The 26,297-nt window shown below is 41.0% G+C and overlaps 1 protein-coding gene across 2 annotated transcripts in view; it reads left to right on the top strand.

Moving 5' to 3' along the window:
- The window catches only part of Flt1 (fms related receptor tyrosine kinase 1), a 184,212-nt gene that overhangs the window by 9,836 nt on the left and 148,079 nt on the right, over positions 1-26,297 (top strand). For both annotated transcript variants that reach the window (XM_042685381.1, XM_042685382.1), the window contains exons 2-3: positions 20,346-20,442; positions 20,757-20,980. In XM_042685381.1, the coding sequence (XP_042541315.1) occupies positions 20,346-20,442; positions 20,757-20,980 (321 nt within the window). The remainder of the gene's footprint in view (positions 1-20,345; positions 20,443-20,756; positions 20,981-26,297) is intronic.

Raw genomic sequence — 26,297 nt, 5'->3', positions numbered from 1 at the left:
TAGTTCATGCCTATAATCCTAGCTACTCAGGAGGCTGAGATCTGAGGATCACGGGTCAAACCTAGCCCGGGCAGGAAAGTCCCTGAGATTCTGATCTCCAATTAACCACCAGAAACCCAGAAGTGGTGCTGTGGCTCAAGTGGTAGAGCGCTTGCCTTGAGCTGAAGAGTTGAGGGACAGCGCCCAGACCCAGAGTTCAAGGCCCATGACCAGCCAAAATATAAAAAATAAAAATATTTACAAAATAGAAAGGAAGAAAGAAGGAAGGAAGGAAGAAAAAGCTAAGGGACACCTTGTAAGACCTGAGTTCAAACCCCAGTACAGGCACACCCACAAAAAAGAAGGCCACTAAATTATCATGAGACCCGTGACAGGTAGAACAAACTGTATTTACCATAATTCCTTCCTGGAAGAGTACATGTCAGTGTGGCAGAAGAAACAGAGAAAATGGTAGGGTCATATAGCTAGTATGACTGAATTGAAAGACTTCTAGGGGGAATGGGTATGAGCTCTACCATATTAGGGTATGGAACTGAATACTGATCTAGGCAATAGAGCTAATAAGAGTCTCCCTCCTCCTGTCCTTTCTTTATGTAACACTCAGCTTTTTCTCTAACAAACACTGCCCATGCCCAGGGTCTCACTGTTGGCTTGTCCTGGGCACTAATGTGCCTCAGTTCAACACTACTTTGCCCCAGTGAGTGCTGTAAAATGTTATCTGAAACCTCCTGCTATATCTGTGTTTCCTTGGCTTAGATCAGCATGCCACACTTGGGTGACTTTTTTATTGCAAGAGCCATAGTTGTGTCTCTTTTGCCAAAGTGCATTGCTGTCAGATAGGAATAAGGAACTAAGATTCTTGTGTACTGCCAAGAATTCAGCAGCTTCTACTTCCCTTCTGCTCTCACCCTACCTGTCAGGAAATTGAATGCCTTATATCAATCACGTGAGCTCTACTTGGACCCTTTTATTTTTGTTTATAGTATTTGTTTATTTATTTATTTATGTTTGCCATTCCTGGGGCATGAACTCAGGGCCTGGGCACTCTCCTTGAATTTTGTTGTTTTGTTTTTCTATTTGAGCCATACAGCTCAAAGCCATACAGCTTTTTGGTCATTGGGGATGAAAGTCTCAAGGACTTTCCTGCCCAGGCTGACATTGAACCATGATCTTACCTCAGCCTCCCGAGTAGGTAAGAAGCCATCATTTATTATTCCATATCAAGCTTTACCTAAACAACTGTCATTATGTCTTAGGATGCTCTGGAGCCAAACCTCTGGTCTGGGTTTAGCCGGTGACTGCAACTCTCACCTGGTCACGTGGGCAGCCGCAGTCCCTATCAGTTTGGGACCTGGGCATGGGGTGTTTGGTCTCCAGGCAGTCTTCCCCTCATCATTCAGTCATCAAACTGGGCCTTTCTTACCCTGAGCTCATGGCTGAGCCTGGAATTCCTACATCACTCTGCTACATTCTGTGAGTCAAAGCAAGTCCAGCCCAGATTCCAGGGGTGGGGAGGCCTGCTGATTTGATGGGTGGCGTGGCACCGTGGGGTGACAGTGTTTTCTAAGGTTTGCCACACTGCTGCCCAACACTTCCCCTTTATGGTTCATTCTAACTCTTAGGATGGCATTGGGCCAAGAATATCGCGTGACTAGTAAATAATATTTAACTCATATTAGTTCTAAAAAATGCCTTGACCCTTTCAAACAGTATCTGGGGATGAAACGAGGCTAGGGAAAGCACTTCCCATTCTTAAATCTTTCATTTAGTCACACAGGCTGCAAACCTTGGCATGATTTGCTGGGACAGCAGCTTCTTAGGGCAATCATGAATGGCACTGGTAAGGTGGCAATCAAATCCCAGAATCTAAATCTGGGCACCTGTGCAGTCTTCTGGGGCCCCTCTCATGAGGCCTCCTCATCTGGCTCCTTCTGGAGAATGTAGTAAGATTATCCTTTGGGGAAGGGGGTGGGGGAAAGTAGCCAGATAGGTGTTGGCTGTCCAGACATTTTGATTTACCTGTCTGTCACTCCAGTCCCCAAAGATAGGTCAGGTACTCAGAACCATGAAGAAAATGTTGAGTCTGAGTAAAAGAATGCAATGATTTAAAGTAAAGATGCACTGATTTAAATTCATTTCTGCCAGACTCTAACCCTTCCGCCTCCCCTGCGTTACAGTTTAATGGCAAAGCAGAGGAGAAAAGAGTATGTGGGGGGTTGGGGGTGGGGGAGGTTGTTGGACTTTCCTGGTTGTCAAAGCCAGTCTGTCCTTGGAGTTTTGCCATCCCTAAGGAATGTGAGAAGTCACTGCTACTCCGGCTTAAGGCGGCCTTGGGAGATTCCACTGTTGTATGTTGCAGACATGGTCAAAACTTCAATGAAGACAGAATTTTAATCTTGTGGGTTTCCTTATCATAGGTATTCAAGAGCTTTCCCAAAACCTATCAAACTTGAATCCCCAAAACCATTAAGAACATGGATTTAGGTGGGCTTCCAAACCTTAGTCTTAAGTATGCCTTTAAATTCGTTCAGATGACTAAGGAGGACAGAATAGGCCCAGCATCGGAGTTCTCATCAGGCACATCCTGACAGGCAGTTTCCAGGAATTACACATAGGCTCCTTCGTGCCCCATCTACACCCAGCAACCTGAGATGTGAACATTTTCTGAACGAAACTGGCACACTTGAGGAAAGCCCCCCTCCCCCGAAGTTCATTCTACCCTACCGAGAGCTGCTCAGTTGATCAGAGGGACCAGGACATCCAGCCTGTTGTCCCCGGGCGGGGGGGGGGGGGGGGGGGTGCAGACACAGAGCAGCACTTGCTGTGTGAGCTCCCTCAAGGCCCTGAGTAACTATCCAACATGTGAACTTCAAAATCCCTTTGTAAGTTGCACAAAGGGATTTCCATACCACGTGTCATTTTGTGAGTACAATGCATCTTGATCAATGTAACCCCTTCCATCATTCTCCCCATCTCTCCCATCCTCTCAGTTTTCCTAGTTCCATTTTGACATATATATCCCCTTCCCTTGACCTTATCCCCTGAGCCTTAAGTTTTAGCACGTGTGTACACATGTGCATGTGAGTACATGCACACATGCATGTATGCATGTGTATTTATGTGTGCCAATTGTGGGCCTTGATCTCAGGGCCTGGGTATTGTCCCTGAGCCTTTTAGCTCAAGACTAACACTCTACCACTTGAGCTACAGTTCCATTTTTGGCTATTTGTTATTTAATTGGAGATAAGGGGACTCCTAGACTTTCCTGCTGGGTCTGGCTTTGAATTCCAATCCTCAGATCTCAGATTCCTGAGTAGCTAGGATTACAGGTATGAGTCACCAACATGTGGGTGTTAGACTATGGACTGGTGATTTGAAGAACTATACATTATGTGTACTTTAACTCTGGTGATTGGAAACCCTGAGCCTGAGGACAATTTGATAACTTGCTGAGAGCTACACATTGGAACAGCCAGGCCAGGATTCAAATGTAGTTCTTCATTTTGAAATGGGTGTTCCTTCTACCAGCCTTTACCTAAAATAGCTTGAATGAGAAAAATCAAACAAACAAAAGAATAAGCTCAGACATAATCAATGAGATCTGTGAGAAAAGCACTGTCCAAGGGCCCTTTTCTCATTTCCGTTCAGTACGGGATGGCCATACTTCAGGCTTTGATTTCCTCGTGTAGCTGAGAGTCCTTTGTGCAGTCAGTAAAACTAGAAACTCTGTGTGTATGTGTGTATATGTGTGTGTGTGTGTGTGTGTGTGAACACCCAGGCCCTTGCACAAGTTAAATGAGCATTCTGCCATTCTGCAGAGCTACATACCCTGCTCTGCAGAATTTCTGCAAGCCCTGTTGCTGCTGCTTAGGTCTCTTCCTCTTCCTCTATTCTTTGAGATAGTCCTATAAGCAAAGAAGGAGAAAAGGTTTTACTTCTTTTTCCCTCACCTATTTTTTTCCTTAGAAGAAATGAATTTCTAGACTGTGTCTACTAAAAGCTGAGGGAAATCCTATCCTGCCACCTATTGAGGAGTTTTATCTTTTGCTTCAAGGAAATGTCTGGAATGTGTGTGGCCAAATATGGTTCTGCCCTTGGAGAGAAATTACATAAAGTAGTGATAGAAATCCTGTTTGATTTTTAGGATTGTTTTCTTCTTCTAAGTTGGCATGAGAGAAATGAAAACTCTATGGAGATAGATAAAAAGTCAATGATATATTAGAAAGCATTGTGAACAAGCTATTTCTAACAGCAATGTAAACTCCTGGAACACCATTTCATCTATGATTAATGGTGTTGTTTTCTTTTGGGAAAACATTGTTTAACTCTTTTTTTTCACTTCATGTATCCTGCTAGATCAGAGTTTTGTTTTGAAATCTTCAGGATCTGTTCCATAGAGAATTCTGCTAGAACTAGAATATAAATACATAGGTGATGAGTAGTTGTATTGGCCTAGAGTGGACTTTGAAAAACTCTAACTTGAGGTTTTCTTGAGGTACAAGGAATATTTGACTTATGTTATTGATATCCAAATTAAGAGCAACTTAGTATTCACACCCAGCCCTCCTTCTGCCTTTAGGACTGGTAAACGGAGAACACCCTAGAAAGGGGATTCACCACACAAATCATTTAGAAGCAAATGGAAACCGTGAGAAATTATCAGGCATGCTAATTTTCAGGAATTTCAATTTCTCTGTAGTCTTTTTTTTTTGTACTAAAACAGTAATTCTATTACTATCTAGATCTCTCATTTTTTTTTTTTTTAGGAGTGGTAAAAATTGAAAATGTAGAAACTGGTTTTTGTTGAGGTATTATTGTTGCTGTTACTATTATTATTGAGGTGCTTGGGATTGAACTAAGGGCCTCACACTTGCTAGGCAGATGTTCTACCAGTTGAGCCCCCCTCCAGGTACTTTTTGCATTGGTTATTTTCCAGGTATGTTCTTGTTTTTATGTCTAGGCAAGCCTGGGCTGTGATCCTCCTATTTGTGACTTCCTGTGTTGCTGGGGTTGACAAGCATGTATCATTGTGACCAGCCATTGGTTGAGTTGGAGACTGGAAACCTTTTTCCTCCAGACTAGCCTCACTCAAACCAATATCCCCGATCATCTCACAAGGTGGTAGACTTATTATTTTTTAACATGCTTTTCAGTGCAAATATATAAACCAGGGACTGACTTTCCCATGTAACACCCCCCTTTTTGAGAGAATGCTAATTACAAGCTGGATAGAAGAGATTTAAGAAATATGTTTGCAGCTAGGTTCTGCTGGCTCATGCCTATACATTTAGCTACTCAGGAGGCTGAGATCTGAGGACTGTAGTTCGAAGCCAGCCCAGGGAAGAAAGTCCGTGTGACTTTTTTTTTTTTTTTGTCAGTCATGGGGCTTGAACTCTGGGCCTGTACTCTGTCCCTCAGCTCTTCAGCTCAAGGCAAATGCTCTACCACTTGGGCCACAGTGCTACTTCAGTTTTCTGAGTGGCTTATTGGAGATAAGAGTCTCACAGACTTCCCTGCCTGGGCTGGCTTTGAACCATGATCCTCAGATCTCAGTCTCCTGAGTAGCTAGGATACAGGTGTGAGCCACCAGTGCCCAGCTCCATGCAACTCTTTAACCAGGAAGAAGCCAGAAGTGGAGGTTTGGTTAAATAGTAGAGTGCCAGCCTTGAGCAAAAAAAAGGTAAGGGGTAACACTCAGACCCTGCGTTCAATCCCTACTACCAGCACACACACAAAGAATAAGAAAAAAAGACAGGGGAAAAAAAAGGAAGGAAGATGTTATAATGATGCTTATAATGATGTATGCTTATAATGATATAATGGAATGATATCTTCACCCATGATTTCATGAGAAGGCATAATACAAACAGTAATTCTGATGTTAATTTCATAGACATGGAAAATTTGATTCTACTTTCCAATTTGTTAGACTCACATAGAAAACACTTTCAGTTCATTTAAAGATATTCACTTAGAAGGTATTCAACTGGTTGTCATCAAGTAACCTTTTATGTTTGATTTATGATTATAAATTTTGTTATATGTACTGTGCTCCATGCTTAATTTTGAATAAGTTCTTTATTATGTGTATGCCAGTTTGGGGGCTTGAACTTTAGACCTGGGCATGGACCCTGAGCTTTTTACTTAAGGCTGGGGCTCTACCTCTTGAACTACACTTCTGCTTTCTGCTGGTTTATTTGTGTGTGTGTGTGTGTGTGTGTGTGTGTGTGTGTGTGTGTGTGTGTGTGTTAAAGAGAGAGAGAGAGAGAGAGAAAGAGAGAAAGAGAGAGAGTGTCATGGTGCCTAAACTCTGGCCCTGGGCGCTGTCCCTCAGCTCTTCAGCTCAAGGCTAGCACTCTACCACTTGAGCCACAGTGCCACTTCTGTCCTTTTTTTTTCTGCTTATGTGGTGCTGAGGCATTGATCTTAGGACCTCATGCATGCAAGGCGAGTACTCTACCACTGAGCCACCTTTCCAGTCCTCTGCTAGTTTATTGGAGATAAGAGCCTCATAGACTTTTCTTCCTGGGCTGGTTTTGGACTAAGTTCCTCAGATCTCAGCCTCTTGAATAGCTAGTACTACAGGCATTAAATGCCTAGCTTTGAATAAGTGTTAGTATTTTGTGGAAGGTTTGCAGTGATTTTTTAAAAATGTTTTTTATTGTGAAAATACTGTACACAGTGGGGCTACAGTTACATGAGCAAGTTAATGAGTATATTTCTTTTTTGTTGTTGTTGGTGGTGGTTGTAGGGCTTGAACTCTGGGCCTGGGCGCTGTCCCTCAGATATTCAGCTCAAGGCTAGCGCTCTACCACTTGAGCACAGCACCACTTCTGGTTTTCTGGTGGTTTATTGACGATTAGAGTCTCATGGACTTTCCTGCCTGGGCTGGCTTTGAACCTCCATCCTCAGATCTGAGTCTCTTGAGTAGCTAGGATTACAGGCGTGAGCCACCAGCATGAGTACATTTCTTATCCAGCATTGTTGCCTCCTCCTTTGTTTTTCCCCTACCATCTGTCCCTCCCACCTCCTCAACTACACTCCCCCCACCCCAACCTCCCCACCCCTGCCTAAATTGTAAAGTTCATTTTACCACATAGTGTTTTGTACATCTCATTGTTGCAATGTGTCAATCTGTATCCCTATTTAAACAATTTGTTTTTTCCCTTCCCCTCCCCAAATTATACCAACATCAAATACAGTGAAAACAGGGGTTATACCGTGAGTGAGGGACATACAAAGCAACAACAACAAAAAATCACATGGTACCTTATAAATACGTAGAAACAATAGCAAGGAATAAAAAAACACTTGTGTTCCTATCTTGGGTTTCATTTCGCTTAACATCATCTTATCTGACCTTTTCTGCTTGTCCCAGACATATACTAGTTATTGCAAATAGAGGAAACCATGGGTGTAGTGATTTTTTTTTACCAAGGTGAAATGCTTGTACTTAATGAACTTGCAACTCCATATACCAAAAAAAAAAAACAAAAACCATTAACCACAAGGTACACCTAGTGTGGAAAAGATCTCCGTTTGCGGACTTGCTATCTTAGAAATTTCTAGGTACTTATCTATTCTCCTTCTAAATGACATCTTCTAAGAATTCAACTTTGGCCTGAAAGCTGTTGAAGAGAAAGGACTGTTTCTGGTCCATCTTTGCAGTTGTGAGTCTAGAAGAGTACCTTGCATATAGAGGAGTCATCCTGTAATCCTGGATGGACTGATGCTGTATTGTCAGCCATTTCCCTGGGTCTGAGGAGGCCATTAAAGGAGTCATTGCTCCATGTTAGTACCCCTGTATGTATGTGTAAGTGGAGAAGGGTGATAGATAATGCTCCGTAAATTATCTGCAACTCGCTATAATATTTCCAGGGGGAGGGGTAAGGCTAAGTTAGGTTGTAGGTATAGTAATGAAAGTATATGAGTGAAAGTGTCCTGAGAATTAAATTAGTATTCCTCAGATTTGAGATCCAAATGATTCTAAAGTCTTCAATGGATGTTTGGAAGAAAAGCCTCAATACCACATATTGAAGAGAGTTGTATGTTCAGTACACTATTTCTTTTAAAAATTAAGATGCTTACTGGGGGGCTGGGAAGGGGGCTCAGTGGTAGAGTGCTTGCCTTGCATGCATGAGGCCCTAGGTTCGATTCCTCAGCACCACATAAGCAAAAAGAATAAAAGCCGGAAGTGGCGCTGTGGCTCAAGTGGTAGAGCGCTAGCCTTGAGCTGAAGAGCTGAAGGACAGCGCCCAGGCCCAGAGTTTAGGCCCCACGACTGGACCAAAAAAAAAAAAAAAGATGCTTAGTGGGCACCGGTAGCTCACACCTGTAATCCTAGCTACTCAGGAGGCTGAGGTCTGAGGATCTCAATTCAAAGCCAGCCCAGGCAGGAAAGTCTGTGAGACTCTTATCTCCAATAAACCACCAGAAAATCAGAAGTGGCCCTGTGGCTCAAGTGGTAGAGTGCTCGCCTTGAGCTGAAGAGCTGAAGAAACCATCACCCAGGCCCAGAGTTCAAGCCCCACGACCAACCCCGCCCCCCCCCCCAATCTGCTACTTGTGATAGTTCACTTTTCCTTTCTAGAACTTTGACTCTCAGCGAAGCTTGTACAACACAAATTCTACATCTAAGACAAGACTTAAGAGAAAAAAGTCTATAAAATCTTAGGCAGGCATGGCTAGTAAATATTTAAGGAAACTGAAAATTAAAAGTACTTAGATTTAAAAAGAACAGTCAAGCTGGGCAATAGTGGCTTGCACCTGCAATCCTAGCTAGTCAGGAAGCTGAGATCTGAGGACTGTGGTTTGAAGCCAGCTTGGGCAGGATAGCCCATGAGACTCTTACCTCCAATTAACCACCAAAAAGCCAGAAGTAGAGCTATAGTTCAAGTGGTAAAGTGTTATCCTTGAGCAAAAAACTGCCCAGGGACAGCACCCAGACCCTGAATTCAAGCTCTCGCACCAGCACACCCACCAAAAGAACAGTCTAATTAACATATCCATCTTAATTGTCTAAGCATGACTAAACTACGTGTAATGGAGAGGAATTATATTTCAGATAGTTTAATTTAGAAGGAAACCAATTTGACACAACGGTGCAAAACAGTGTTAAATGAGACTAGAAAGAGTGTAGAATGCTGTAGTCACTTCTATAATGTGGTCACACTATCATGGATAAGCTTCTAATGATAGAGAGCTTGTATATGTTATTGGTTGCAAAGACAAGAGATCTTCCTGGCTTTCTTCTTGGTAAATTTAAAACTTCTCCTTTATCTATACCCTAAAGAATTTCAGAAAAATGTTTTCTATGGAATTTGGACTACATAAACTATCAAAAGAGACTGAAACTTAACAGGAACTTTGTCACACTCAGCCTTGCAATCTTGCTTCTCTCTTTCCTTTCTTATTCTTTTTCTTAGTTTTGTTTTGTTTCTTTGAGAGAGTCTTGCTGTGTAGTCTGGCTGGCCTGGAACTCCTAATATGACCCAAGATAGCCTTGAACTTTTAGTCTCCCAGGCTCAATCTCCAAAATTTTGAGGTCGCATGTATCATTAAGCTCAGCTTCAATTTCTTTTGACTTGGGAGACAGAGACCAAGAAAATCATGAGACCTCATCTCAAAAAATAAGCTGGGTATGGTAACATACATCTATAAGCCTAGCTTTGTGGGAAACATAGATAGATTGTGATACAAGGATGGTCCTGTGCAAAACTGTGAAATCTCATCTGTAAAATAAAGCAGAAAAAAAGTGGGGGGAGACTAGTAGTCTGGCTCAAGTAATAGAATACACGCTAATCTTGTGTTAGGCACTTAGTTTAAGCCCTAGTATCCCTCTCCCCAAAAAAGAAAAAAAATTACTTATTTCTATGAAGTCAAGAGTTACACTTTTAATCTTGTGTATTTTATGTTGTATAATAAGACCACACCTGTACCAAAGAATCAATTATGGTGTCCCTTTTTTTTGAATGTTTGTGATGGGAAAATGCAAAAATTCTAGCTTGAAATAATAACTTTCAACTTGAATGACAGCATAGTACTGCTAGAGATTATGAAACATCCTATAAGACATGACAACAGAATCCAGTTATCATTGAGCCCTCTGAACAGTATGGGGGGGGCTGGGGGAGAAGAGAATAAACTCAGGAGAGCCTGCTTCAAATGGAACAGCTTCTTGGTATTTGTGTGTGTGTGTGTGTGTGTGTGTTAATACTGAGGCTTGAACTCAGTGCTACATGTATTACCTTGGCTTTTCCATTGAAGTTCAGAGCTCTACCAGTTGAGACACCTTCATTTCTACCTTTTTGCTGGTTAGTTGGAGATAAGAATCTCACAGACTTTTCTGCCCAGGCTGGGTTCAAACCATGATCCTCAGATCTCAGCTTCCTGAGATCTGAGATCTCACACCTGTGAGCTACCAGTGCCCAGAACCTTCTTACTATTAATAGAGGAAACAGAGATGATGTGTCTAAGACAATGTTGCCTCTGCATTTTGGGGGTGTCAGAAGCATGTGTTCCGTTCCCAGGTCTTTGCACAACCAGATGAAGCTCTCCAAATTTTTCTGCTGAATGTCTTCTGAGCCATGTAGTGCCCTGTCAGCCAGAGCTTGACCTATGTTCCACATACCTCAGATGATACTATGACATGTAGCAGTAAAATGAAACAACAGGTTGTCAGACAGCTCTATGGAGGAGAGTTCTGAACCCAGTCAGTAAAAGAACAGCAGTGTGGGAGGAGAGCATTTGAGCATCTCCTGGGCCAATCTTAATTAATTCAGAAGTCACAAGAAAAGGAGTTGTGCGAACTGTAGGGCCCTGATGGTAGTTGGTGAAAGGCCTAATGATCAATGATTGTGCCTTGTTAACTGATCCTCCAAGAAGCCAGTCAAGTAAAAAAGCCTCAAAGGGTACACTGAGAACATGCCCCTCCCAGGGTGTGGGTGTGGTTATAGCAGCGTCGTTTTAACATGTGTATGTTTCCCTTTGAAATAACATTGATAAAGTTGATGGAAAAAATGAATGACTTCAACACCCGTGGATGGATGGCTGGATCAGTTCTGATCATTTTAGATATCACCAGAAAACAGTGTGACATCTTGTGCTGTGAGCTGAAAATCTATGTATGGGTTTTACTGACTGACAGGAAAATATAAGTTGTAGGTATCCAGGGTGAAGCTTGGTTGTATAATGCTTGCCTAGGGTATATGATGTCCTGGATTCCATTTTCAGAAGTACACATACACACACATGCAATTGCCATGCAATTTCCTGTGGTCATCACATCTCCTATATACTCTGTTGGCAGATGGAACAGAAACCTCTGGTTTTTTCTCCATCATTCTAGAAATGAAGTGTTTTCAGTGCTCTCACCCAACCATGTCTCTGTCACCTTAGCCAGTGCATGTGTCTTCATTCAATGTAATTCTAATCAGTGTACTCAGTTATAATATCCATATTGTGCGAGCAGAAAAATATATGAGCCAGGAACCAATGACTCATGCTTGTAATCCTGGTTACTCAGGAGAGTGAGATCTGAAGATCAGGAAGTTGGAGACAGCCCAGACAGGCAAGTCCATGAGACTTAACTCCAATTAACTACCAAAAAGCAAGAAGTGGAGGTGTGTTTCAAATGGTGGAGCACTAGCCTTGGGCACAAAATTTTAGCAGCAGGACTCAGGCCCTGAGTTCAAGCCATAGTACTGGTACACACACACACACACACACACACACACACACACACACACACACACACACACACACACACACACACACACACACACACACACACACACACACACACACACACACACACGGCATGACACTCAGTTAAAACCCAGATTTAACTTAGTACCAGAGCCCTGCAGAAATTAGCATCACAAATAGGAATGTTGGTAGCTTCTAGAAATTTGTAGTTGCATTCTTTACTCCTTAACCACCAACCAAAAAGGTTCTTTCTGTGAGATTTCAGGTATGAGCTTTTAGTAAGGTCCATCTTGAAGAAGGGACCTTCTTTTATTTTGAATTATGTTTAATTAACCTCACACAACCTTGGTAAATAGCTCATAGTCTTATGTTCCAATTTTAGAAACATGAGACTCAGGGAATTATATTTTGATAAAGAGGCCATTTATCATGTAGGATTAGGTCTTATTGAAAACACAGTCTGCAAAATGAAAGACAGATGCTTCTTGTTGGACACAAATCTACTATCCAAAGCTCTGAGTTTAAAACAAATTTGAAATCACCAACTTTAATAGAAAAGAAAACACCAGTAGATTCCTTCAGAGCATTCTAGCAACCTACTTGTCAACGTGACTCAGGTTGTTAAAAAAATTCCCATTTAAATAGTTCAAATTCAAAATATGTGCCTTTAGAAATGATTTTAAATTAACATTCAGTTGAATTTATAAGACTGCGTTTAGATAGATAGCAAAATTGCTTCTAAAACTTCTCCATGAATGACATCACTAAGAACAAAAGAAAAATGATTTCTCCAAATTTCAGCCTCCTAAAATTTTAAGGAAGAAAGCAACTAGTATAGCTAGGTGCTGGTGGCTCATGCCTATAATTCTAGCTACTTAGGAAGCTGAGATCTGAGGATTGTGGTTCAAAGCCAGCCTGGGCTGGAAAGTCCCTTAGACTATCTCCAGTTAACCACAAGAAAACTGGAAGTAGCGCTGTGGCTCAAGTGGTAGAACACTCACTTGAGCTGAAGAGTTGAGGGACAGCGCCCAGACCCAGAGTTCAAGCCTTAAGACTGACAAACAAACAAACCAAAAAAACCTAACTAGTATAAAAGCTTACACCAACGGTCAGATGCAGCCACACAGCCACAGACGCCGAAACAGTTCAGTGCTCAGTGTAAACTTCAGTGTTAAGTGTGGGGTCACTTCAGTAATAACTCATTGTTGTCCTTAATAGCCACTTCACAGAGAGAAAATTCACTTTTGTGGGAAACAGAACATGATACCCAAATGTAACTGTAGGAGATTACAACACTGACACATTTAAATCAATAGTTTCTAATATGTGGAATTGTACACCCATCACCACTAATTTAAAAACATTTCTATCCATCACCCCAAAACTCCACACCCCATTTATCCTCCTCTACCTACCAACTTCCCCTCTTCCTTTTGTTTTCCTGAGACAATCCTTGCTACCTGGCATAGCTTAATCCTCCTGGCATAGGCTCCCAAGTGCTAGGATTGCAGGTGTGTACCACCATACCTGACTTCTGATTTCTATCTATGGGTTTATGTATTTTGGATACATTATACAAATGGACTTATATAGTATGTAGCCTTTTATGATTGGTTTTTATTTAGTGTGGTGGTGGTGATGGTGGTGTGTGTGTGTGGTTATTTTTGTTAATTTTTTAAAAATTTTATGCTGGTTCCGGACTTGAACTCAGGGTTTGGGCACTGTCCCTGAGCTTTTTTGCTCAAGGCTGTCACTCTATCTTTTGAGCCATAGTTCAATTTCTGGCTTTTTTTGTGGCTTAATTCGTGATAAGAGTCTCATGGACTTTGCCCAGATTGGCCTTGAACTACAATCTTCAGATCTCAGCTTCCTGGGCAGCTAAGATTATAGGCATGAGCCACCTGCACCTAGCTAGTGTAGTGTTTTTAACAACAGAAGTTTCCTTTCTTGTAATTCTGGAAGCTGAACATTAAGATGGAGCTGCTAGAAGGTTGAATTTCTCCCAAGGCCTCTCTGTAGTAGCAGATGATCATTTTCCACTGTGCCCTTATGGGTTTTTCTTTGCATGCACTGACACAATGTTCCAGGGTTTGTCTATATGATAGTACAAATCAGTTCAACATTCCTTTTAATGATCCAACCATAGCCCATTGTTTGACTTTTCCTAATCCATTTGATGGACACTGGGTTGTTTCCACATTTTGGCCAGTATATGTGTTGTTATGTGGGCGTATGTTTTCAGTTTTCTTGTGTAGCTATGTAGGCATGTAATTGCCCATCCAAGAAGCTGCTGCCCTGCTTTCCAAAGTGTCTGCACCATTTAAAAATCATACCTGAAATGTCTGAGCGTTCTAACATTTCTACCAACATTCAATGTTGCTTTCGTTGAAGTTATCCAGTTATCCAATATGCATGAAATGGCATCTCATTGTGTATGTAGGTGTGTGTGTGTGTGTGTGTGTGTGTGTGTGTGTGAGAGAGAGAGAGAGAGAGAGAGAGAGAGAGAGAATGTGTTATGTGTTGATACTGGGCCTTGCACTCCGGCTAGATTCTGTCCCTTAGCTTTTATTGTTCAAGATTGGTGCATTACCACATGAACTACAGCTCTATTTCTGGCTTTTTGCTGGTTAATTGAAGATAAGGGTCTCATAGACTTTTCCTGCCCTGGCTGGCTTCAAACCCAATCTTCCTATATCAACCTCCTAAGTAGCCAGAATTACAGGTGTGAACCACCAGCTCCCAGCTCATTAACAATTTGATTTCACTTTCCTGTCTTTTATCTTTTCATATCTTCTTTGGGAAAATGTCTATTCAACCCCTTAAGTTTTAAAAATTGGACTGTCTTTTCATCATCATAATTTTAAAAAATCAGATGTCTGACTTATACCTTTTGTTCATTGACTGTGACCTCAGATTCAGAATTTTTAGGCTGGAAGGGATTAGGCAAATCAAAGTCTCACCTCCTGTGTTGATGGATGAGGAATCTGAGTCGAAGAGTGTCTTTATCCTGGCTATATAAAAGGACTCATTAGGAGTAGATCTGGAAGATGAATGGCTAAAAATGAAGAAAACAGATGTTTCATGATTAATGCAGTTGTATGTTACTTAATAAGCTACATTCTGGGAAATGTAAGGCAGATTCCTTGTATGAACAACGTAGTGTATGTACCCAATGAAAGACAACCACAATATCACCAGGCTTCTGGGACCACCATCACTTAAGCATAGTGCTGTTCAACAAAGTACAGTTGCTGAATTTGGCTAAAGCTCTTTTCTAACAAAATAATCCTTTAATTTCAACACAATAGAGCTCCAGGCTAGCATCTGGTAGAAAAAAGAGTTAAGGGATTGTCTTGAAGTGGCACACAGCAAGTGAGAATTCTATTTTTATCTAAGTCAATGCTATTGGTAGTTTTCTAAAGACATTTTTAGTTCATCTTTCTATAAGAGCATTATTAATTTTTTATTTGTATATATTTTTTTGCTGATGCCAGGGCTTGAACTCATGTCCTAGCGCTGTCCTGGAGTTTCTTTTGCTCAAGCTAGTGCTCCACCACTTGAGCCATAGCACTACTTCCAATTTTTGTTTTTTTTGTTTTGTTCCTTTTTTATTGTAATAAACATCTCATGGACTTTTCTGCCTGGACTGGCTTCAAACCACAATTCTTAGATCTCAGCCTCCTGAGTAGCTGGGATTATAGGTGTGAGCTACCCGTAACTAGCATTACTATTATATCGAATCTTAAAAATGACAGCAAAGCCAACTGCTGGTAGAACATGCCTGTAATCATTCCTACTTAGGAGGCTGAGATCAAAGGATGGTGGTTTGGTGTCAGTCAGGTCTAGAAAGTACTTTGAGATTCTTATCTCCAATTAACCACTCCCTTGTCCAAAAAAGCCAAAGATGGAACTATGCTTCAAGTGGAAAAAGCTAAGCAACAGTGCCCGAGGCCTTCGTTCAAGCCCCTGTACTGGCACACACACACACAAAAATTCCATTTTGGCTAATGAAATGAAGGTGGATAGAAGGCAGTTTTCTATCAGACATTTGGCATATAGGGAAAGAGAACTGGGATTTTTATTAGAGATGTAAAGTTTGATACTACCTATTGGAAAATGTAGAGTAGAGACACTATGATGAAAAAAATCAACACAAAGTGCCAGAAAGAACATTTTTGATTTTTTGTTTTGTTTCAAGCTTTTAGCCACACTGCCTAACCTTAACAGTTCTAACAAACAAGCAGGCAAGAAAGGCCATTTTTTAATGGTCTGTGGTGTGGTTTTTTTTTTTTTTTAATTTATTGTGGCTAAACATCACTTTTCCTGATATAAAAAACAAACTTTATTCCCTCCTGATTCTACTGTAGTTGACCTTGGGGGAAAGGGAGAAAATGGTTCTTTAAGTCAGAGTTCTATTGTGGCAAAAAGTGGAAAATTTGGACACCCACCCAAGTTTTATAATGAGGAAATCATTGTTAACTTAGGGCAGGCACTCCACCCTTGAAATGGAAATATCCTGTGGATGGTTCTCTCCATGGGCCGTGTGGCTCTGAGTTACTGGAAGGTGCTACCCGCTTGCCCACAAGTACATGATGGAGTCTGTGCATATTTATATCTTTATACGCATTGCTAATCGGATAGCAAGTGTCTGACAGATCGTCAACATACTAGTTAACTAGTCATTCGTCAGGCAGACATGGAGATTCATTTGCTTCAAAGAAATGTGATTTGAAAGCATTTGAGAAATAATATTTTGCTTTCCTTTCTTCTTATCAGTTTTCCTGTTAAGCTATAGGGTTGGCATTTCCAGCCATCATTTTTTCCCCTAAAGTATCCTCACTAGTTGCTCTGGCTGGCCTGCAACTCACTGTCCTGTCTCAGCCTCTAGAGTGCTGGGTTACATGTATAAATTGATCTTCATTGATTTCCATTTATCTTTATGAGATCCGAGTTTCCTATAGGTTCGTGGAAATACCATTTTCTTATACTTATCTTTATATTTACTTGTTCTACTTGTCTTAACTGCTTTTACTAACTTTCTCATTCCAAGTACAAAGTTTGTTAATATTAGTGGTGACTAACAGTACAGTAAATATCTTTTCTTAGTATTTTCTCCTGTAAACTTTCCATGAACACTACTTTTACTCTAGTGTCTTTTAACTATACTCTGTTAGGTTATCTTTAGGTTAGACAGTATGAGGAGGGCAGACAGGTACTTAGGTGGCATTTACCTTAAAGGACCTTCTAAAAACACATCTCACAGCTGGACATGCATGGCTCAGGCCAGCCCAAGGTTACAGGTTCTCCTTGATGAAGGTTAAGAAAACTCAGATTCCCTGATAAAGATTCTTTGGGGGTCCTGTCTTCCAAAAGTCTTGCTACTTTCCTTTCACTTTCAAATAAACTTACTCTGTTTGCCTTCGGGGAGAAGTTTCATCTCATTTGGAAATCTATCATGAACATGGAAGCTTTGCCCTGTCATCTCCTAGATGGGGGTATCCATCCTCATGGAGACCACAGGACCACAAGCAATGCCAGAATTTTCCACAGGATATTGTGCTGGGTCTTTGCCAGCATAGGAACTATTGTTCAATTAAAGTTCTGGAGTTCTGTACTGGAAAAGCAGAAACTATTCTGATGTAGAAAGTTTTTAGTGATATCAATTACTGCTCTGTGGGTCCAGGAAAACCAAATAACTCACATGGACCACTGATTTTCATTGACACACTGTATCAGAAACAATGAGCAAAGAGCAAAGTGTATCCCTGAGTATCTGAGCAAATTTCTGTTTGATGGGAAAATGTTATTTATATGAAATGGTGATTTTAAATTGTTAGCTAGTTTGTTATTTAGTAGTAATTTTATACCATAATGAATTGTCTATAAAAGTTACTCTTATGATACTAATCTGGGAAGATAGTAAAGAGATGATATTTTCCAAAATGAAATGTACTCTTTACCTGACTCATATCACTGTAACCCCTTTGTACATCACCTTTATAATAACAATACAATTGTTTTTTTTTAAAAAAAAAACAACTCTTAATGTAGCTGGGCACCAGTGGCTCATGCCTGTAATCCTAGCTACTCAGTAAGTGGAGATCGGCCTGGGCAGGAAAGTCTGTGAGACTCTTATCTCCAATAAACTAATCAGAAAAATCCAGAAGTAGCTCTGTGGCTCAAGTGGTAGAGTGTTAGCCTTGAGTACAAAGAGGCTCAGAGACAGTGCCCAGACCCTGAGTTCAAGCCCAGGACCAGCAAAACATAAAAATAAATTACTGTAACTAGGAAGTGAAAGCATGTTTCAGGGAGCTTAAAGGGTGGGTCTAGGAATGGAGGGAGGAAGGGTAAGCAAATGCAGTCATTACATTATGTAAAAAAATGAGCTATGTAACTTGAGAGTAAGACAGGAGGGGAATATGGGGAGACTGAAGAATGGTGACATTGACTAAGAAGCATTGTTCTCATAACCTGAGTTACAGAATTGCAACCCTTTGTACAATACTTACCAACAATAATAAAAAAGATTAACCTGTATCATCAGCAACCTAAAAAACATCAAAACAAAGCAAAAAACATATAGACAAGTCCTAGTGGCTTTGTCTATAATATTAGTTACTCCAGAGGCTGATATCTGAGAAAAGAGGCTCAAAGAGAGCCAAGTTAGACAAAACCAGAAGTGGAAGTATGGCTCAAATGGTAGAATATCTTCTTGAATGAAAAAGCTAAGGGACAGTGCCTAGGTCTTGAGTTCAAGACTGAATACACACACACACACACTCACACTCACACACACACCCCAAAAGAAAAAAAAGGAGGCTCAATCACTGAGGACCTTTAGCCCAAAGAGTCCTACAGAATCCCTGTGGATGGGAAAGTCAGTAGATCAGACATCCATGAGTATCCAGTACCAGGTCTTCTTTCACAGATGAGAGAACTAAGAGCTGGAGGAAGAGGGGACTCGTGCAGGCTCACAAAGCTGGTAGCTAGGATGGACAGCATTGCCAAGTTGTGTAAGATATGTACATCATGTTTCTCCCTGCTTCCCATGCCATGTGCTTGTCAAATGTCACGTAAAAATGAACATTTCCCTTTTACTGTACCATCCTAGAAGAAACTCAGAGATTATGTAAGATGGACCAAACAGCTTCTAAAACTGACTCTGATTCTAAAATTAGTTTTCTGAATAAGGAAGCTAGTTCAGAAAGGAAAATGACTAGACCAAAATCTTGCTTAAGCAATGACTCAGTTACGTTAAAAATCTAGAGAAGTTTCCATACTCTTCTCCTCCCACCATGATTCTGAGGCCTCAAGCTCACTCTTCTTGTTTCTCTTTTTCTGTTTATGTGGTGCTGAGGAATTGAACCCAGGGCCTCAGACATACGAGGCAAGTACTCTACCACGAACCACCTTCCTTCCCAGACCTCTTCTTGTTTCTCAATGAGTACTCTACCACTTGAGCTACACTTCCAACCTAGATTTTTGTTCACTAATTGGAGATGGAGTTTCATGTACTTTTATTCCCAGCCAGGCTTAAACAACTATCCTCTGGATCTCAGCTTACTAAGTAGCTAGGATTATAGGTATGAACCACCAGTATGTAGCTTTATACATTTTAAGAAAGAAATTATTAAATTAGGTAATTGCAATGATTTGATATGTGTATCAATAATGATCCAGTGAAGGTAGCATTTCCAAACATCGAAAGAACTTTATTTTTATATAATAATTATTCCTACTTATGAGGTAAATGTCATCTTTATGCTGTGTGTGTGTGTGTGTGTGTGTGTGTGTGTGTGTGTGTGTGTGTGTGTGTGTGTGTGTGTGTGTGTGTGTGTGTGTGTGTACGTACTGGGGCTTGAACTCAGTTCCTGGTGCTCTCACTTGGATTTTTTGCTCAAGGTTGGTGCCTACCACTTGAGCCACACTTTTACTTTCGGCTTTGTGCTGGTTAGTTGGAGATAAGAGTCTCTTGGACTTCCTCTGCCTGTGCTGGTTTTGAACCTCAATCTTCAGATCTCAGCCTCCTGAGTAGATAGAATTACAGGCGTGAGCCACAGCACCCAGCTATATTTCATACCTAGAAAAAAAATGAAATAGTTGGACCCACATCAGTAGAAAGACACCCGCTAATAAAAATGTACTTCGCATGACAATACTTCTTCTTGAGAGTTTTAAGTAAGTTGTTATATATTCTCAAGATGGTTACATTTTGAACCATATTGTAATCTATTGCTATTTTAAATAGATGGGCTTTTCTTATTTAAATCATTTAGTATAAAAGGATATATTGTATTTGTGAGCAAGACTAAGGCAAAAAATGTGAATTAAGGGAAATTGATGTTTAGTGTATCTATGCATCTGTAAGCAAATTAAAAAGAGAAGCATCTTTATGAAAAAATAAAAAGAAGAAGCTGGTGCTGGTGGCTCATGCCTATAATCGTAGCAACTCAGGAAGCTGAGACTGGGCAGGTAAGTCTATGAGACTCTTATCTCCAATTAACTACCAAAAAACAGGAAGTGGACATGTGCCTTACGTAGTAAGAACACTGACCTTAAGTGCTAGTACTGGGAGACAGAGAGAGAGAGAAAAGAAAGAAAGATGATGCAAATAACTGTACAAAAATTTTGTTTTCCAGGATCTAGTTCAGGTTCAACACTAAAAGGTCCTGAACTGAATTTAAAAGGCACCCAGCACGTCATACAAGCAGGCCAAACACTGAATCTTCAGTGCAGGTAAGAGGATCTGTTGGTTTGGGAATAATTAACTTGTCCTTCTCAAGGCAAAACCCTTCATTGGCTCTGTGTACATTCCTGTCATCCCTAGGCATAAAACAACAGTCTTATCTTTAAAATAACCAATGCCATTAGGGGCTGGAGGTGTAGCACAGTGGTAAAGCAAGTGTGAGGTCTTGAGTTCAATCCCCAGTACCACCAAAAAATAAATAAAGGACCTCAGAATGCTTCCCAATAAAAATGTATGCTTTGGATTTAATGCTGTGCCCAGCCCCAGCCTTGACTGTGTTTTCTTTCCTTATTGTTGATTGCAGGGGAGAAGCAGCCCACTCATGGTTTTTCCCTAAAACAGTGAATAAGGAAAGCAAAAGCCTGAGCATAATTAATTCTGCCTGTGGAAAGGACAACAAACAATTCTGCAGTACATTGACCTTGAACATGGTCCAGGCGAACCACACAGGTTTCTACAGCTGCAGATACCTACCTACATCTGCTTCAAAGAAGAAGGTCGAATCTGAAATCTATATATTTATTAATGGTAAGACTTCCATTTTTCTATGTTCTGTTTGCTACGGGTGGGTAGGGGATCCTAAAAGTGTACTTTCCATTGGGAAAGTGGCTTTTCTCAGCAAGAAAAGAAGAAAAGGGCCAGGGAAGAGATTGTATGTTAATATAGTTCTTGATCATCAATTTCAACAAGAATTTTTAATTCTAAGCAATAAATTATGTACACTGTACTGGGAAGAAGCTCATGCCTGCTTAGTTCATCACTGTAACTACCATATATAGCAGTGTCTTTCACAAAGCTCGGTGATATGAAAGGCCCTCATTTGATTGCTTAATAATTGAGAAATCTCAAGCTGTGTGCTGGTCACTGAGATCTGAGGATCACAGTTCAAAGCCAGCCTAAGCAGAAAAGTTCCCATGGAACTCTTCAATTACCACTCAAAAACCAGAGGTGGGGCTGTGGCTCAAAGTGGTAGAATGCGAGCCTTGAGCAAAAGAACTCAGGGACAATGCCCAGGCCCTGAGTTCAAGCCCCACAACCAAGAAACAAACAAAAATTGACTGGGAATGTGGCTTATTGGGAGAGTACTTGCCTAGGATGCATGAAAGCCTCAGTACCACATAAACAGAAAAGGCCGGAATTGAGGCTGTGGCTCAAGTGGTAGAGAGCTAGGGACAGTGCCCAGTCCCTGAGACCAAGCCCCAGGACTGACCAAAAAATAGAGAAATCTCAAATTAATTATGACCTTTAATACAACTGTATACTCGTATGTTAAAAATCATCAAATGATTTTTTTTCTAAGCTGATGTAGTTCAGTAATACTGTGCATAGTTCCTGGGTTTGATACCAAACACCACACATACGCGCGCGCACACACACACACACACACACACACACACACACACACACACACACACACAAACTCAAACACTGAGTTTTTTTAAACTGAATGGATGAATCTGATGTTACTGATGTCGCTTGATTATTGCGAAATGGGTTCTAGTTGATAATGTTGCATTACATCATGTTCCAGAAGCAAATATTGCAGCACTGCTGAAGAGTGCAGAGGACAGGAGATAAAAATCAATCGTGTTGGTTATAATTTCTCTCCTTACAGAAGGGCTGAATGAAGTAGTAGTCATAGGAAAGAATGAAAATCCATAAAAAAGTATGCATTAACGACAGGAATGGATCTCTGAGGGAAAAGATCTTTAAAAATGCCCTGTCATCATGTTCCTCCTTGGTTACTTCCTGTCAATTTCTAAAACTTGTGAAGGGATCTAAGGAACAGAAAGTGAAAATAGTGGATGCCTGAGGCACAACACATCAACTGTGGGTACCGGTGACTCATGCCTATAATCATAGCTATGTGGGAGACAGGAAATTAGGGGATTTCAGTTTGGGACCAGCCTGGGAAGATAAGCTCAAGAGACATATTTGCAACTTGGACTCAATGACATGTGCTTGTTACTCCTAGTTATAGGGAAGACTGAGATTTGGAGGGTCAAGGTATCAGGCCAGCCTGGGCAGAGAAGTCCCCAAGACTCTATCTTCATGGAGAGAAGCTGGACTTGGTGGTGTGTGCCTGTGATTCTAGAAACCACAGGAAACCTAAAGTAGGCAAATCTCAGCTTAGGCACTAATCTGCATAGGAAGCAAGACACTATCCTGAAAATAACCAGTACAAAAACAGGGCTGGAGATATGGCTCTGAGGTACTAGCAAGCATGAGTCCCTGAGTTCAAACCAAAACAAATGAATACCCAACTTGAGTACAAATGTGCATTAATGTCTTCCTAGTGGAGGTCTATGTGCTGGAGTTAGTAGGTTTGAAATGAAGCAGCTATACAATTTCCCAAGGATTCTGTGTCATTCTCCAGTTGAGGGTTGGTCCTAGGAGACAATAGGTCTATTCCATGGTGCCAGGTGCTGGTGACTCACATCTATCATCCTAGCTACTCAGGAGCCTGAGATCTGAGTGAGGATTGCATTTTAAAGCCAGCCTGGATAGGAAAGTCCATGAACTCTTCGCTCCAATTAACTACTAAAAAGCAATTAACTACTAAAAAGCTGGAATTGGAGCTGTGGATCAAGTGGTAGAACAGAACCTGTGCCTGGGTTAATGTCCAAACCCTGAATTCAAGCTCCTAGGATTGGTACACACACACACACACACACACACACACACACACACACACGCACGCACGCACGCACGCACGCACGCACGCACAATTATTACATGGTATTGGCAGGAACCTCTGTTTAAGCATTGTCAGCTTTGTTGTGATTGAGCTACTTTTCCCTTTCTATTTCTCAAACTGTTTTGATATCTTGCACTCTTCCAACGATAGCAAACCCAGACATCCTAGCCTCTTGCTATCACAGGAATGTATCACCTTACCTAAACCAGGCACCTGCGCAGGGCAGGGCAGCTCACTCTTACAGGAGGAAGAGTGTGGTGAGTAGCAAATGAGGCAAGAACAAAAGATGTAGAATTAACAGAGCCTTTAGAGAGGCAATCATGCAGCTCAAGAGTGGCAAGAGAAAGATCATATACACAGCTGTTTACTTTTCCTAGTTTCATGGTTTAGTATGCTGCATCTGACTCTTGAGGAGAAAAGAGAGCATTTTATTATGGGTCCTGGATACATCTGTCTCTTCCACAAATGTGAGAGAAAAATGCATCCCAACTAAAATTCGGCAGATTTCACAATTTTCTGGGGCCAACTGTAGACACTATCAACCCTAACCCCTTTTGTGACAGATCAGAAATGTAGCTACTTAGAATGCTTTCCATCTCAACCACACAACAGGGCAGATCTGGGTGGCAAGTCAATTCTTCATCTAAAAGGTCAGGAAGACAAGGTCTAGGTGTGTCTGCAATGTATCTCCTCAGCACAGTGCCTGACACATAGCAAAATGCACTATTCATTAAATAACTGACTTGGTTAACAGGTATTCTGTGGAATGCTATGTGAGAATTGCTATTAAAGATAAATTCCAGGTTTAGTGAGCAAGAGTGCCAGGATTGATTATTGATGTCTGAGAAGGGCTGAGTACAGGAAGGAGCAGCATGTGTTGAGAGTTTATCAGGTTTGCTCTCCTCCAACAATTCTAATATTTTAAAACTCCTGCAACATCTGTTAGACATCAGGAAATTGTGTGTTTCAAAGATTGTTCTAGAAGGAAGGGTTGTGAAATGCACTCTATGACATAGGTTGGTATTATGAAACATATGCAATAATCTGAGTTTGAACTAGGCATCAGTGGGTCATCCCTATAATCCTAGCTACTTAGGAGGCTGAGATCTAAGGATTGTGATTCAAAAGCAGTCCCAGCAGGAAAGCTTGTGAGACTCTTATCTCCAATTAGCCAACCAAAAGCCAGAAGAAGCAGTGTGGCTCAAGAGGTACAGTACTAGTTTTGAGCATAAAAAAGCTAAGGGAGAGTACCCAGGCCTTGAGTTCAAGCCTCAGAACTAGTGCTCACACATGCACACACACACACACACACACACACACACACACACACACACACACACAAGGAAATATATATTGTGAGTTTGGGGAACATTATATGAGACCATTAAAAACAATGTTAGGATATATGAGATAGTTTTTATATTTATTTATTTATTTATTTTGTCACTCACGGGGCCTGAACTCTGGGCCTGGGTGCTGTCCCTCAGCTCTTCAGCTTAAGGCTAGCGCTCTACCCCTGAGCCACAGTCCCACTTCCGGCTTTTTCTGCTTATGTAGTACTAAGGAATTGAACCCAGGGCCTTATGCATGCAAGACAAGCACTCTACCACTGAACCACCTTCCCAGCCTGATTGTTTTTAAATAGCACTAATGCTTAATGGTACTTGGATCAATTACTACAGACATAGGAAAGTACTCCAAATCTTAATTGTTTGCTAGTAAATGTAATCAGATAATATTAGGGAATACTTGCCATGTGCATCTAACTGTCCTACTATGAGAAGTAACTCTTTTTTTTTTCCTGGTAGGTGTTAGTAGTCTCATAACCACAGTAAATTAACATCCAGGGTGACTCTGATATAAGCCTTTAAACAATTCTAACTTTTCCAAGTGGCCAAGCATTTTATGTATTTGTTTTCTTATTTGTCTTTTTTTTGGAACACTTTCAACACTAGTTTATTTTAGTCCAGGGGCACAAAAGTTGTCTCTGATGACTCAGACAATGGGCTCTGGGATTAATAAAAGTCCAGCCATCATCTCTCCACAGCTGAGATTACTCACTACTACTGACTGGCTCTCACTTATTTATTGCTGAATATTTACTTCAGGACATGCTGTTCTGTTTGGAGGATGGGTTTCTACCCTTGATAAGTATCTGCAGATGTGCTGGCATCTCATTCATTTTAGGTTTCCATAAAGATGAGAGCCTCTGTTTACATATATTTTGGAGAAGGCAAATTTACAGGCTATAGAGGTTTGAGGGGGGAAAAAAAAACAATTGAGATTGTATAGCTTTCTCTACAAATCACTAAATCCAATAGTTGAGTTCTGAACAAACCAGTATTTAGACATTGCATGCCTGCTGTACACCAGGCCCTGCTTCCAGCCATAGCACTGATTTAGATCCACAATGGTCTAGTTAGTGTACATAAGAATTGTCAGCACTCTGTCACATCAAGCATCCACCAAACCTTGATATCACACATCCAATCGATGTAATTATTCCAGTAGTTATAGTTAACTACTACCAGCTGATTACTAAGTTGCCTGAGAAACTAAAATGTCCACTAATTATAACTTCTCCTATTCTCTATCAATTAAACAAATGGTAGTACTGGATGCAGTGGCTCATGCCTGCAATCCTAGTTACTCAGGAGGCGAGATCTGAACTGAGACTCAAAGCTAACTGGGGCAAGAAAGTCTGGGTCATACTTATGTCCAATTAACAAGCAAAAATCTAGAGGCGGAGGTGTGGTTCAAGTGATAGAGGGTCAACTTTGAATGAAAAAGCTAAGGGACGGCACCCAGGCCCTAATTTCAAGCCCTGGTACTTAGTAGCGAGCGTGCTCGCGCGCGCGCACACACACACACACACACACACACACAGAGCCCTGCACTGCACTCCCTAATTTGTTACTAATTGCAGCAGATTCTGGAGGGATGGTACTATTAGGGCTGCTTAGGTAATATCTATTCTCTTGGGAGAGGTGAGGGAAGGATCTGGTACTCTGTTGTGTATAAGAAATAGGCTCTAGGACCATCTTTTCTAAAGGTGAGAAGATTTTGTTAAAATTATTCTTAAATGAATTATGGCTGGGAAACAAGAAGGCTGACCAGAAAAGTTCTTAAATGATATCTTGTCAAAGT

This window comes from Dipodomys spectabilis, unplaced genomic scaffold (assembly GCF_019054845.1).
Source record: "Dipodomys spectabilis isolate Male_0828 unplaced genomic scaffold, ASM1905484v1 ptg000095l, whole genome shotgun sequence".
Lineage (NCBI taxonomy): Eukaryota > Metazoa > Chordata > Mammalia > Rodentia > Heteromyidae > Dipodomys > Dipodomys spectabilis.
The sequence above is the reverse complement of the archived record's forward strand: the minus strand, read 5'-3'. Positions and strand labels throughout refer to the sequence as shown.